The 14,783-nt window shown below is 45.4% G+C and overlaps 1 protein-coding gene across 2 annotated transcripts in view; it reads right to left on the reverse strand.

Annotated features, from left to right (window-relative positions):
- Positions 1-14,783, reverse strand: part of MAD1L1 (mitotic arrest deficient 1 like 1) — a 391,040-nt gene that overhangs the window by 161,438 nt on the left and 214,819 nt on the right. For both annotated transcript variants that reach the window (XM_009936518.2, XM_075436793.1), the window contains one exon: positions 4,453-4,543. In XM_009936518.2, the coding sequence (XP_009934820.2) occupies positions 4,453-4,543 (91 nt within the window). The remainder of the gene's footprint in view (positions 1-4,452; positions 4,544-14,783) is intronic.

The following is a 14,783-nucleotide window of genomic DNA, read 5'->3' on the forward strand; positions in this document are numbered from 1 at the left end:
TACTACTGTGACCAGGGCCACAACACTGAAAATTGAACAGTTCTGAGTTTGTGCCAAACCATGAACCTTCCACACAGCCAAACTACCTTGTAGAGTTTCACCTAGTCCCTGAGATCCTCTCCCAGCTTTCTGTGACCCTGTTCAGGTTTCATTGACTGCCAGCATCCACAGGTGAGATTCCTTTTTCTCAGAAACATGCAAGAAAATACATATTCCTTCCATTTAGCCTCATAAATATAAATGCACATGCTCAAAGGGATTAGGCTGCCAGCTTGGCTATGGGACTAGAGATGATTTTCAAGTCCAAACACTTCTCAGTGTAAAAAACAACATCTCCCTGCCTTCTACCTGTACAGATCCACTGATCTGAACTCTAACTGGAGTTTCATTTTTCTCACCAACCAGCTGTGAACTAATTAGGACTTCTAACTAGTCCTGCTCCCTCTCCAAGCATATGGATCCAATTAAGTCAAACTGCAGCTGATGTTAATCAATCTTCCTTGAAGCAGCCAAACTTGAAGACTCTCTTCTCCTTCGGCTGGAAGAGCAGAGGAGAGCAGGAAAAGCAGGAGAATAGTATTTGCATAAGGAACACTTCACATCCGCTTGGTTGCCTGCAAACACAGGGCTCCCAGCAGTAAGAAATGCTAATTGAACACTCCTCACAAGCCTTTCCTCCCACTTTATCCAAAAAGCACTGATTTGATCAGTCTCTTGTTCCTGGCATCGAGCTGTATTTCTCCACCAGCGGCTCGGGAACGTGGTCCGGATCATTTCAGACAACTAAACCAACCAAACCTTGCACTGAAATCTCAGCGACTCTGCCCACCGTAGGCCAAGCAGGAACAGCACATCTGCTTTCCTGGAAGTCTTCTCTGCTTCATCGAAAGAAAGAAGGGTAGGAGAGAAAAGATGAAATTGTCTGGTCAAACCCACTCTTCTCATATATTATTTGAATCCTTCTCCTGAGCCACAGTTCAAATGCTTTTCTCAGAATAATACCCTGGGCGACAGGGAGGCACCCTCAGCAGGGCATCATTTCTCTACAGTTCCAACGTTTCTTGTGTTTTTGTAATCTGAGGTTTTTATTAGCAGTAAAGACCTGACCAGTGAGTAATATCCATGCTAAAGTCTTTATATCAGTGAAGGAAAATCAATGCAGCCTGCAGCTAGGTGTCAAGAGCCAAGGGGTTTTGGAAGAAGGGGTGCATGGAGGTGGAAAGCACCTTCAGCCATAATTCAAGCTGTCCCCACACAAGCACAGAATACAAAGAGTGTCAGATGTTATACACACTGCTGCAGATAGCTATCAGTATCTCAGTTTCTTTATTTGCTAATACTGAGCTCAGGGAGCGTGACTCACACTTCTAACACAAAAGTACCTTCCCACTGCTCGCTTGCCCTCTGGCCAGTCCATCTGGGTCCCGAAGTTCACAAACCGGGCTATTGTTAGCAGCAGCCAAAGCAGGAACGAGCAAAATTCATGTGCCAATACTCAGACACAAAAGGTTGTGAGAACAAGCAAACATTTTTGAAACTTTACTCCTTTCCATGCATCAATACAGTCTAACACTGACTTTTTTAATCACCAAATGTTAGCCGGATCTCCCTAGATTCATTCAGCGCACGCAGCTTTGCGAACTCAGCAGACTTCGGTCCAGCGTAAAGCAGTCAAAGCCTTAGTTCTACATCCTGCCTTTTCCCAATTCACATCTTTAATACGCCCCCTCTATGTGTCTTCCATTTACCAGATACAATTCCAGAAAGTCAGAGGTTTTATTTCAAAAAAGAAGGAACAGCAGATAAAGATTTGTCAGAAATCATCCTACCTTGTTTAATGTCACCTCCTACTTTTGCTTACACCTTTATCTGATTTGATGCCATGCTTTTCCCACGTTTGTAATTTCAATTACCTTTCTCTTCAGTAAAATTTTCCCATGATTTCTGTATATAAAGTTTCCCTTGCTTTTTCTTCCCCTTCGTGATAAACAGACATTATTTTAACCCATCATTTCCCACTGATTTCATTCAGAGATGGGAATAAATAACATGTCAAACTAGCAACATTTCAGTGACCTTATCTGAGTGTGTAATAATATTCTCAGTGTATTTGCTCAGCACTGATAGAAGAGGTGGATTTCTAAGCTTATCTTTAACTTAGTGGATTCCCACTGTAAGGAACCTTCTTCCAACGTGTGTATAAAAAAAGTCATTCCAAGCTTGGCCTATCAAGATATCGGATTCTCAACGTGGATAAAAAGTGGGAAGGCTGATGTCTTCCCCTCTGAGGAGTTCTGAAATCTTGACCGTCGAGGCGGGCACGCATTGATCAATACTGGCATTTTAGCATTCAGCATAAATATTCCTATATGTATGCTTTCCTCTCTACTCCTCTTTCGGAGAAGCTGCTTTTGGCATCCAGTCCTCCAAGACACAAGCAAAGTGAGAAGCTAAGGAATGGTGGAGCTACCACCTGTTAAATAAGGCATTAAAGCCATGTCCTCAGCCTTGGCAAAGCAGATGTAAGAGCATGATTACCTGAACTCAGCTCACTAACGAGCCTTTTGGAGGACTGGCAGATTTCTCTCTCCTAGACCTGCTAAGCCAGATGACCACCTTCCTTGTCTTTTTCTACACTTACACGTTATCTCCTCCTTCCCAGGTCATTTTTCCCCTGCTCTATCTGTAGGTCGTTCCTGTTCTCCCCCACTCCCCCCGCAAAGCCCTGACCTACGCAATTCTGCATCCCAACTGCGAGCACCATTAATGAGATAGGTCATGGGGATCCTGTGAGGAGCTTTCAAAGCCTTTTAGGTGAACAGTACAACTGTTGTAGTACAGTAACTTTACCATGGTAAGAAGGTCCCATCTTGTTCCTATCACCACGTTACTTTTCTATACTATGAAAGCTCAGCCATCCAAACGGTAGCTGCTGCCGACATCCTCTACTGAGGACCAGAAGGCATTATTAGCAAGAGTATGGTGAAGACTTCAGACCTTTCCTCTTTGAATGTGCAATTTAAAAAGCCTGGTGTTTCAGCATGAGCAAACAAAGCAGAAGGGCTTGAGACAACACAAAGAAAACAGGGAATTCCTCTGGTCAGGTCTTCTTGGAAAGCCAGCAGCCATTGCAAGACAACATTGGCAGATTAAATGTGACCCAAGTGAGTTGTAATCTGCTCTGAAGCCAAAGCTGCTGTTGTGTTTGTCGGAGACCTAAGCATCCAAACACCAGCCCAAAGCTTTCATCTCCTTCTGATGACTGAAACCCAATTAAAGGCGAGCAGGGTGACAGGTTTCACACTAAACATGGCTCAGCGGAGATGATCAGCAGCTCTTAGCTCCCTGCTTTACCAAAGCTGTCACTTCCCCTGTCTCTAGGATAGGTAATAATAATAAAAAAAAAAAAATTTTGATTCGTCTCTAATAGGTGTCAAGATAAAATCAATGGTCTGTCTGAAATTTGAGTAATTTCAAACCTGCAGGTTTCCTACCATGAAACCATTTACATAAAAATGGAAAAAAAAAAGAAGAAAGAAAGAAAGAAAAATTAAGAGAATGAAATGCTAAAATGCCAAATTTTTCAGCATATCAGAGAGAACAGCAAGGAGAGAGAACACCGTTCATAGCAGGATAGGCTTTGATGAAACCAACAGGCTCAGGTTCTTGTTTGCTCCAGCACTTTTCCAACAGGAAACTCGATAAAAGCCTGACGCAACTCCCGCACCCCACAGTCCACGCATCTGCTGCAGGTGCCCTGGCCCTCCCCCAGGGAGAGTGAGGCTCCGCTGATCTATCCAGCATGAAAAGCTGAAGAACTTCTGCCCTACAGGACAGCACGACCTCAGGAAAAGGTAAAACACCCACAGCAGCACAGGAAAAGAAACACACCCTTTCATCCTTCTGCCTCTCTGTGTCTGTGATCTGGAGATGCTGCTGTGTCTTCTCAACAGCACTGATGCTTCCTGGCTTGGAAAACTACTACCTAATGAGGCCACAACCTGGTGGTCTCCGTCTGCACCGCTCCTAGCAGCGGTGGAGTCTTCAGTACGAACGGAGCTCAAGTTTTCATATCAGCTCCATGCTGTTCAGCCCTGTCTATGCTCCCGCTTTGGCCTGAATGAATTTGGAGACAGACAACTTATGGTAGTGGAGTTATTTAAAATGGAATGGTTTTTAAGGCTCCAAGAAGAATAAGAAGAGGTTCTAAGCAAAGGCATCAAAAAAGTCAACTGCATTGGTGTGACTGCATCTGACATCAAACCGCTCCAGTAACACGGTCAGAGATGCGGCCGTGTTGGTGCGGTTTGCACAGGCTGCCAAAAAACGCCCTGCCCAGTTTGAGGGAAGTGAAGCTGCGCGCTGGGAGCATTCTGGCACATCTGTTCGAGCAGCCCTGGCGAACGGGCCATGTCCGGCTCTCCAGCAGCACTGGACCCCCACGCTTCCTACCTGCAGGGTTAGCTTCTCCAGCTTCGTTTCCAGAGATCTGTTCTCCTCCTCCAGCTTGCAGCGTTCAGCTTCCAGCTCCTCAATTTTCAGCCTGGAGAAGAAGGGAAAGTTAATAGACATTGTGTCCCTGCACAGTCCCACCACAAATAATCAAGTAAAACATGAAATCACAAGCAGTATCAGATTATTCCTGTATTCAGTACCACAAATCTATGCTACTGAGGCAGCTAAAACATATGACTAAAAGATAACAAGTTCATATGATGAAAATATAATTTGTAAAAGTCTATTAAAAATATACAACTTGAATACAAAGCAAATCTAATTTCGATCCTTCTGGAACCCCAGGCTGAGTCTAGACTATCATGTTAAATCACCACCAACAGCTAAAATCTCCACGAGTGCATCAAATCTCTTTCTGATCTGATTGATACTTTTGGCCTTCACAACACTCCTTGGCAGTAAGTCCACAATTTAATTATGTGCTGTATGAAAAATTAGTTCATTTTGTTTTATACTTCACAAGTGATTATTTCACTGAGTGCCTGTTAGTTCTGCTATGAAAAGTTGTGAATAACTGTAGCGTACTCCCCTCCATACCGCTTTACAGGCCTCCTCTGTTAATTCCTGAAGAAACTCAATTTAATCTTTCCTCACATCAAGGATTTTCCATATTTCTGCTCATCTTTATTGCCCTTCCTTGTTCTTCCTCAAGTTTTATATAGACTTTTTGCTATGAGAAAAGCTAGAACTACAAACAGCACTCAGGTGTATTCAGTGATATAATGAGGCTTTCTGTTTCGTTCTCTTCTTCGTTTCTAATAATTCCTAGTATTCTATTTGCCTTTTTAACTACTGAGCAGTTACCTGGTATTTTTAGAAACCTGTTCACAATAATGTAGGATCTCTTTCTTGAGTGATAACAGCTCGTTTGGAGCCCACTATTGTGGGAGTAAAAGTAAAGGCGCCTTTTCTTACGTGCGTGGGTTTTGCAATTATTGACATACAACCTCATTTCCAAACTCGAGCAGCATCATCAGATTCTTCTGAAACTCTGAGCAATCTGTTAAGCTGAGTAATTTCATATTATCTCAGATTCTGTCACCTCACTAGTCTTTGTGCTGGACAACAAGTTTCCAATAAAAGCCATTCCAGGACCTTGTGGAAACCCCTCAGCATTGTGTAAACAACATTCATTCTTCGATTTTCCATCTTTTACCTTTGTATTACACAAGCAAACTCATGCAAGAAATAACGCATCGAGCTTTACAAAGTAGAAAGACGTTCTATTATCTCTGGCTCAGGAAATCCTGGAGACAAGGCACTAGAAGCCAGGACAGCCTTCTGGGAACGTACCCCAGCAGCTCTGTCCTATCTGCATCGTCACCCACCACGGCCATCCCTGCAGAGTGCACACCGGGACAGCCAGCCCTCTGTGATCTTCATATTCTTATCAATCCAGCAAAAAACCTTTTTTTTTATTCCAGCAGAGTAAGGTTTCCCTGTGACCTTTGGCTCAAAGCTTTTTGAAAGGTCAAATATATTAAATCAACCATATCAGCCTTAGCCAAATGATCGCTGAATTCTTCAGAGAACTCTATCCAACTTGTTAGGCAGGTGATATTATTATAAAACATTCCATATAACATTTTTTTGCTTGCATTTAAGTACAGAGTACAAAAACCTTAATGCCGCTTCAAGAACCTCATCTTTCACATGCTAACTTCCTGGGATTAACTGTGCAACTAATGCATATTAATATCGATCTTTGCATTCAATTTTCTTGGTATCTTTTTCCAGAATATTTTTAAAAATTAATTATCTTGCTTGATAACACTCACTTCTAAATGACCTAAATTAAGCTGAAAATTCTTGCACCGTGACAACAAACAACGCACCCATCTGTCAATGTAGCAAACTTATGCAACAGGAATTTCAGGTACAACGAAGAAGTCATCTCCCCTAGTCACCGGGCAAAAGTTACAAACTCTTCCATCGAAGCTGGCTGATCTACAACATGTCCAGCCAGAAATGTCGCCGGTATAAATACGCAGCTGGAATTGCTTCAATTATTGGTAAGCCCGACCCCTGCTGGTAATTTCCAGATATGATGAAGTACCATCCTTTTTCACTCTTGGAAGCTTCTAAAACTCCGAGGAGCGGCTTTTAGCATTGTCTAGGCCATTACAAAAGATCATCAATAATTTCCAGAAGAGACACAAAGCTAGCAGGGATGGAGGATGCTGAAGAAGCACGAGACCGAAAAGGTCGGAAAAAATGGAAATTCAAAATGGAATTAATGCTTTTAATGGCATGTTTCTAAATGGATTGCAGAACAGACCACAAAAAGAACAACATTTTTCTCCAAGGAACAACAGCGCAGCAGCTACTGAAAGGTCAGAGCCAGACACAGGACTCTCATCAGTATTTTCTCCATACTTGACATGCTGAATTTTAATTTAGAACAAATTTCTTCCCATCCAGCCTCCCAAATAAGCTGTGATGCTGCCATTATCTGCCTGCAGGACTTCTCTCCTTGTGGAGGTTTATGCTCAGGCCTCTTAGATGCCCTTTAAAAATCATTCCTAGCAGTCACCAGAAAACACTTCTCCAAGATCTGAGACACAAGCGAGCTGTAAAAAGGGTAGGTTTAAGCCACTATATTTTTGTTTTATTCCACCTGCAATTTCAAGATCTAATAATTTGCTCACGCCCTTTGTGCCTCACCGAAGGAGGAGCGGCGATTCAGAGCCCAGGGTGCTCGCAGCCAGATGGCAGACGTACTCACACCAGGTATTTTGAGACCGGCAATGTGCACAGGAGTGCCTGCAAGCGCGGCGGAAGTTCACAGCCCGCTCCCACGAGCTTGCCCTTGAGCTTGTCACCCACACGCCCGCTCCTTCCCGTCCTGGTTTCAGCTGGGAAAGAGTTAATTTTCCTCCCAGTAGCTGCTGTGGTTTGGATTTAGTAGAGAAGAATGTTGATAACACTGATGTTTTAATGATAGAAATAAAGGACTTCTCCCAGTTGCCCATGTTCAGCTAAGGAGGAGGTGTGCAGGAGCTGGGAGGGAGCCCAGCCAGGCATCTGGACCACACTGGCCAATGCAAATACTCCTTACCACAGGCATCCTGCTCAGTTTATGAATGAGGGTTGGCTGGGCAGCAGAAACTCTCTTTTGCAGGAGTTTCAATTATTTTCCTTTTTCCCAAGTGTTTGAACTTTTCTGTGAACTCAGTCTTTTTTCAGGAGTTCCGTGAAATTCGCGAGTTCCAGGTTCTGCGATCACTGCTCAGGGACTGGCTGCAACTCGATCGTCGGGTAGTGAGAAAAAAGTTGTGTTGTGTATAGTTTGTTTTGCATATTCATTAGTAGTAGTAGCATTTTCTTTTGCTGTCATATTAAACTATCTTTATCTCAACCCACGAGTTTTACCTTTTTTCCATTCTCCTCCCCATCCCACCGAGGGGGACGGAGTGAGTGAGCGGCTGCGTGGTCCCAGTTACTGGTTGCCAGGTTAAACCACACCCCACTCCCCAATCCCCCAGTTATTGGGGTATTGCTGGGGTATCCGCGGGGCATCCTTCTTTGCTTCAGTCTTCAGTGCTAAGACTGGCCCTCAGGAATCCCAGGCCCCGGAGGTAAGAGAGGAAGCCTACAAAGAGGACGACTTTCCCTTGGTCGAGGAGGACTGTGTGAGGGATCGCTTAAGTGATCTGGATGTCCACAAATCCATGGGCCCCGATGGAATGCACCCACGAGTGCTGAGGGAGCTGGCGGATGTCATTGCTGAGCCACTCTCCATCATCTCTGAGAGGTCCTGGAGGACAGGAGAGGTGCCCGAGGACTGGAGAAAGGCCAGTGTCACTCCAATCTTCAACAAGGGCAAGAAGGAGGACCCAAGGAACTACAGGCCGGTCAGCCTCACCTCCATCCCGGGAAAGGTGATGGAGCAGCTTATCCTGGAGGCCATCATCAAGCAAGTGGAAGAAAAGAAGGTTATCAGGAGTAGTCAGCATGGATTCACCAAGGGGAAATCATGCCTGACCAATCTAATAGCTTTCTACGATGACATGACTGGCTGGGTGGACGAAGGGAGAGCCGTGGATGTTGTCTACCTTGACTTCAGCAAGGCTTTCGACACAGTCTCCCATGATATCCTCCTAGGGAAGCTGAGGAAGTGTGGGCTGGATGAGTGGTCGGTGAAGTGGATAGAGAACTGGCTGAATGGCAGAACTCAGAGGGTTGTCATCAGCGGCGCTGAGTCTAGTTGGAGGCTGGTGACAAGTGGTGTCCCCCAGGGGTCAGTACTGGGCCCAGCCTTGTTTAACTTCTTCATCAATGACCTGGATGAAGAGTTAGAATGTACCCTCAGCAAGTTTGCTGACGACACCAAACTGGGAGGTGTGGTAGATACACCAGAAGGCTGTGCTGCCATTCAGCGTGACCTGGATAGGCTGGAAAGCTGGGCAGAGAGGAACCTGATGAGGTTCAACAAGGGCAAGTGCAGGGTCCTGCACCTGGGGAGGAACAACCTCATGCACCAGTACAGGCTTGGGGTGGACCTGCTGGAGAGCAGCTCTGCGGAGAGGGACCTGGGTGTCCTGGTGGACGACAGGTTAACCATGAGCCAGCAGTGTGCCCTGGCTGCCAAGAAAGCCAGTGGGATCCTGGGGTGCATCAAGAAGAGTGTGGCCAGCAGGACGAGGGAGGTTCTCCTTCCCCTCTACACTGCCCTAGTGAGGCCTCATCTAGAGTACTGTGTCCAGTTCTGGGCTCCCCAGTTCAAGAAAGATGAAGAGCTACTGGAGAGAGTCCAGCGGAGGGCTACGAGGATGGTGAGGGGACTGGAGCATCTCCCCTACGAGGAGAGGCTGAGGGAGCTGGGCTTGTTCAGCCTGAAGAAGAGAAGGCTGCGAGGGGACCTTAGAAATGCCTACAAATATCTGAAGGGTGGGTGTCAGGAGGATGGGGCCAAGCTCTTTTCAGTGGTGCCCAGTGACAGGACAAGGGGCAATGGGCACAAACTGAGGCACAGGAAGTTCTGTCTGAACATGAGGAAGAACTTCTTCCCTCTGAGGGTGACGGAGCCCTGGAACAGGCTGCCCAGGGAGGTTGTGGAGTCTCCTTCTCTAGAGATATTCAAGACCCACCTGGACAAGGTCCTGTGCAGCCTGCTGTAGGTGACCCTGCTTCGGCAGGGGGGTTGGACTAGATGACCCACAGAGGTCCCTTCCAACCCCTACTATTCTGTGATTCTGTGATTCTGTGATTCTGTGATCCTCCTTTCCAGACAGAGCGTGGGGCTTCCCGCTGCGTGCCAGGGGAAGGTAAGCCCACCGAGGCACGGGGAGCTGCCTCGGCTCTGCTCACCTTCAGAGACAAAATGTGCTGCTTCCTCTGTGCTGAGGAACACTGCTGTATCTCTTTGTACCAGAGAGGTTTTCAGGACTGACTAGTGCTTTCACAACATAACCCCTCTTCTAACCTATTTTTAACACTGTTAAGCGTCCTGGAGCTCCAGTGGGAAAGCATTAAAAACCATTAGCAAACAGTTTGTGCTATTCTAGCTTTGCTTTCCAGCCCCGGGGAACTCTTCCCAATGGCAGAGAGAGAGAGAAGCAAGGGAAATCCTATCTATATATAAACACAGCAAAGCATTTGCAGCTGGCAGTTAAGATATGGCAGTCAAATATTGAAAAATATTTACTTGCTTGGCACTTGAATTTTTTCCTTTACGTAAACTGAGGCACAGGGCCAACTGTGTCCTGCTTTTGGATGCACCAGCACCCACACAGGCAAGCCTTCGTCTGCATGCTCTCTCTGTCCAGGGACATCTGCACAGGATACATGATGGTATTTTATCACCAATTTACCTGCCTCAACTTGTTACATATGGGAGCTACTTTCCAGTAGGGAGAACAATCCAAGCCAAATTCATGTGAGCACCACAGAAAGCAGAGTACAGAAACATCTGGGTACGGCACAGCCATCTAGCAACTTCACGTTTGGCCCGGAATGAATGTCGGAGTCCATTTTGAAAGCAGCCTTGCAGCTTTTTTACTTTCTGAAATACTGACACCATTCTCAAGTTTTGTGACAAAGAGAAAAATAATTTGGATTAATTTCTGGAAAATTTACCAACTTCTCCACACCGGGGTTTGAAAGCATGAAAATATTAGAACTCTGGCAAAGATCTCTTTGCATTTCTGGAAGACTACTCCTGCATCGGATGCAGACAGCTTAACCCAGAGCCAAAGGCTCCATGGGCAGCAGGTAAATTCAAGCCTTCTCCACAAGAATAAAGATTCATTGGCATTTACTCAGAGTTGTGGAGTTTCCCACTTTTGAAAATTGAGCTTTACATTGCCTCCACTGCATGTTTCACTGTCCCAAATTAGAAGAGGGAACAAGGGGGAAAAAAACCCCAAAACCTGCAGCCTCAGGTCTCCTGAAGTGACACTTGTGAGAATCGGGAGATATCCCACCACGTGCATCCAGTCTATCCAAAAGCGCTTGGATGATGAGCAAGCGCTGCTAGAGAGAAAGGCCAGGCTGCCTCTATTTTAGAAAAGGAAGCAGGGGGAAGTGGAGTTAACCAGTGACAACTGACCACCATCATCCCTTTATCTTCCTTTTACTTGTCTTTAACGTTCTCAGATGTGTTACATGACTGCCTGTAGAGCAGCGCGGATACCGCCGATGAGGACATGTCTCACAGAGGCCCCATCTGCAAAGAGGACATGGCCATGTGGAAAAGCTATTGCTGAACAGGAGACTATTGAATGGAGCAGAAAATGTATGTGTTGGGAAGATGCTATTAAGGGATCCAGATGGCATTGAGATGGTGTTAGGAGCAGAGCAGACAGAATACCAGCAAGTGTGACTAATAGGCATTGGCAAGGACATGAATTTCTTTTGAATTACTGTAACTCTACCCAGTCACTAAATCCACAGAAAACATTTAGGATTTACTGGGGTTGCAGTTCGACAGCAGAAAGAAAAAGTTCAGATTTGTTCCAGCTGAAAGGTCCTTCAGCTGTTGCCACTTAAGTCTTTAGTGAAGTTCTTTAAATATATGACTTTTATTTATAGTTTCTGAAATGCTAGTTTCTGCACAGCTATCACCTTCCCTCTAAAAGGCGCTAATGCCTAAATGCTCTCTGCTTTGCTATACCCCACAGTGCATGAACTCCACAGTTTGACCACTTTTCCTTTTCATAAGATCTGCAGAATATAAACAAATATGATTTCAGAGGGAGCAGCAAGAAGTGTGAGAAATGACAGCATTAGCACTGGCTTTTATTGTCTCTTCAGAAATGATGATGCTGGGAGAGAGTTTCACATTAAAAGTTATAAAAGGTCTGACGAAAGAGCACTTTGTTCTCAAGAGAAGGAGGAAAAACTGATAAAGTCTTTCAAGTTTCTCGGTGAAAATTTACTTTCCATACTAAAGAAAAATGAGACAAAAGATATATTTTTAAAAGCTCTCATTCACTCACAGGAGGTGAATACAGATTCAAAGGATTAATATGGATTTTTTTTTCTCCTTTATGTCTCTCCCGCTTTTGTTTTCAGAAGCTAGCTTCTACCCACGGGGTGTATATGGAAGTGCCTGGAGGCTCGCAGTCCATTCCTGCTCTGCAGACTCCCCTCGACGGCTTCTGCTGGTTTTCTTCATGACAGCAGCTAACTGGAGAGGCTGGGCTCAGCCCAGAAGAGCAGATGCATCGTACCGTAGGTTACTGGGACTTCAAAGACCTTAATAAACTAGAGTAATGGAAATAACGCCCTCATTAGCTGCAGCATTTCTTGCCCCACTTTCCAATTTGAAAGTGTGTCTTCTTCCCCGTTTTCTGCCAGCAATCTGTAGAAGGAAGGAGTAACAGTGGAACTGGTGTTGCTCGCTCCTCCTTAGCAGCTATGTAAAATAGAGTAAACTGGTCCTGCTGAGGCCCACAAGGACACGGGAGGAGGGCGAGCACAGCAGACCCAGTTCCTTCCCATACAAGTCTTTGGTCTCCTCCAAAGCCCTTCTGCTCTTTAATTACAGCTGCCCAATTCGCCTCTGGTGCACGGAGAGGACACATCCATCCGAGCCACGAGGAGTGTTCTGGCGTGGACCTGAGCACGTTGTTCCTGAACCCCAAAAGCCTGGAGGAAGATGGTGATTTATCTTGCGCTCCTTTGAGAAGGAGCATCTTCTATGAAGAAAGAACGTGGCCCAGTTTCCTGTCCAACGCGCAGAAAACGCCAGAAAACACAAACTAAGGCCCAACCACATCCTTTGACTGCTGAAGTCAAGAAGCATAAGGAAAAAAAATCTTTCTGGAGTCGATGCTGCAATGCTGAATGGAGTGCTGAGAGTCTGAGAGGACACCTGAAGCAGTAACAGGAGCAGCAGTAAGGGAAAAGGAGCAGGGACCGGCTTAGCAATCCTCCAGCACAGAGAGCTCCAGCAGAAAGAGAACACTTTGCACCAAGTCATTTACTGTCAGAGCTAAGCAGTGAAAAGGGTGATTAAAACCAAAGACATGCTTTTTGGTACAGCTTTGTAGCTAAATGACTAGCATCGGGGCCTGGGACAAGTATTTACATCAGCCGTAACGACAATAAACAGTGGTTCAGTAAAAAGTGACAGAAAAAACAGGCTGGAATTAGATCCCTGGACTGCGGCCTCTGTGCATCTACAGCCTCAGGAGCACACGGTACTGAAATGGGAAAGTGAAGAAAAGAGAAAATACCACCGTGAAACAACTGCAGAAGCTTAGCCTCTTTACTGAAAGAGCTTTCCACGTACGGCTCATCGCTGGAGAGCAGCTCTGCACCATCAACGGCTTCACCGGGAACAGGCTCGTGCTTCCGTCAAACTTTGTGTGAAAGGTTTGACACAATTTCATGAAAGGAAGAGAGAGATGAGGCTAGCAGTCAAAGAAATTCTTTAAAAACAAAGAGAGAAAAACATTATCTAGGGGAGTTTAGGGCTACCTGTGAGCAGGACCAAACACCACAATCCCGCAGAAGCAGAACTTGCGAGCTCCACTTGTCCCTGCCCAGGGAACAGATTTTAATTCAGGGCAAACCCAGACATCTCTATCCCCACTGCCAAGAGCCTTCAGCAATATGAAGTGTTCCTGGAGTACGTGGCAACCCAGCTGCTCCCCCCTCCACACTCTGTCCCTGAAGCTGCTCAGTTAATAGATGGCAAATGCTGCTCGGTGAAGATAAACACCAAATAATGAGTCTTGGGGGTGAAAATAAAGAGACTGAACACCTCCTTCATTAAAGGGTGCTGCAGTCCACAGCAACCCAGGGAGGCAGAGACCATGGAGGTACTGTAGAAACACTCTGAAAACCTTCAGCTCCCAGAAGACAGCAAACAGGATGCTGGCTTTACTGATAGAGAGGCATATTATTAATCAGGAGTGACGGGTTTAATGTTGCCGAGGAGGTGCTGAATACTTCTGCAGCAGTATAAACATCAGGTTTCAGAGGGTCCAGCGTGCCTTAGCAAGGGAAAAAACTGAATGAGCTCAGTTCAAACAAACATCCACAATACACAAAAGCAGATGGAGACAGGTTTATCCCCCTGAAAAAGGGAAGCCATAGCATACTATCCTCTACTAGAAAGCATGACAGAATAAAAAAAAGAGAGATGTATGCCTTGGGTCTTCAGAACTATCACACCACTCTGAGGAACTATAGGAGTGAGTCCCTAAGATGGCGTGTACAGCCCTGAAATGTACTGGAATAGCTTAGCTGAACATGTGTTATTTTCAAACACCTCCCCTCTGCTATGGAACTGGGCTTTCAAAGCCGTAAAACAAGCTCCAGAGGCAAAGCACAGGAGCAAAGGCATAACGTACAGGCCAGTAATTCCTGCTTTCTGCAAGATTCTGCTTGCTGCAAAATCATGCTTTCAGACCTATGACGCAGTAAGGCTTCATAGTGATGGAGCTGAAAATATAAAAGAATTAAGAAGTGAAACTCCAGCCAAAGTCTTACATTAGCTGAGAATAAATCTCAGCTTGTCAAGATCTGATTTGCTCAGCTTAAATAAAAGGAACTTTATTAAACATTCAGAAACAGATGAACTTCTCTGTGCTCTGTATTTATTGTGTAAACTGATTTGGAACGGAAGCTGTAAACACTTTAATAAATACAGGGAAAGGTTGTGTAGCTTCACTGTAGCTTTTGTAAATGCTCATGTATTCTCTGCTGAAATGCTGATTTGTAACTTCTCTTTCACTGAATCACAACAGGTACCCCTCTGCCACCCGCAGCAATGCACGAGGGGAAACAGCCCTCTTTTATCTCCAGCTCTGCACACA

The sequence above is a fragment of the Opisthocomus hoazin genome, chromosome 15 (assembly GCF_030867145.1).
Source record: "Opisthocomus hoazin isolate bOpiHoa1 chromosome 15, bOpiHoa1.hap1, whole genome shotgun sequence".
Taxonomy (NCBI): Eukaryota; Metazoa; Chordata; class Aves; order Opisthocomiformes; family Opisthocomidae; genus Opisthocomus; species Opisthocomus hoazin.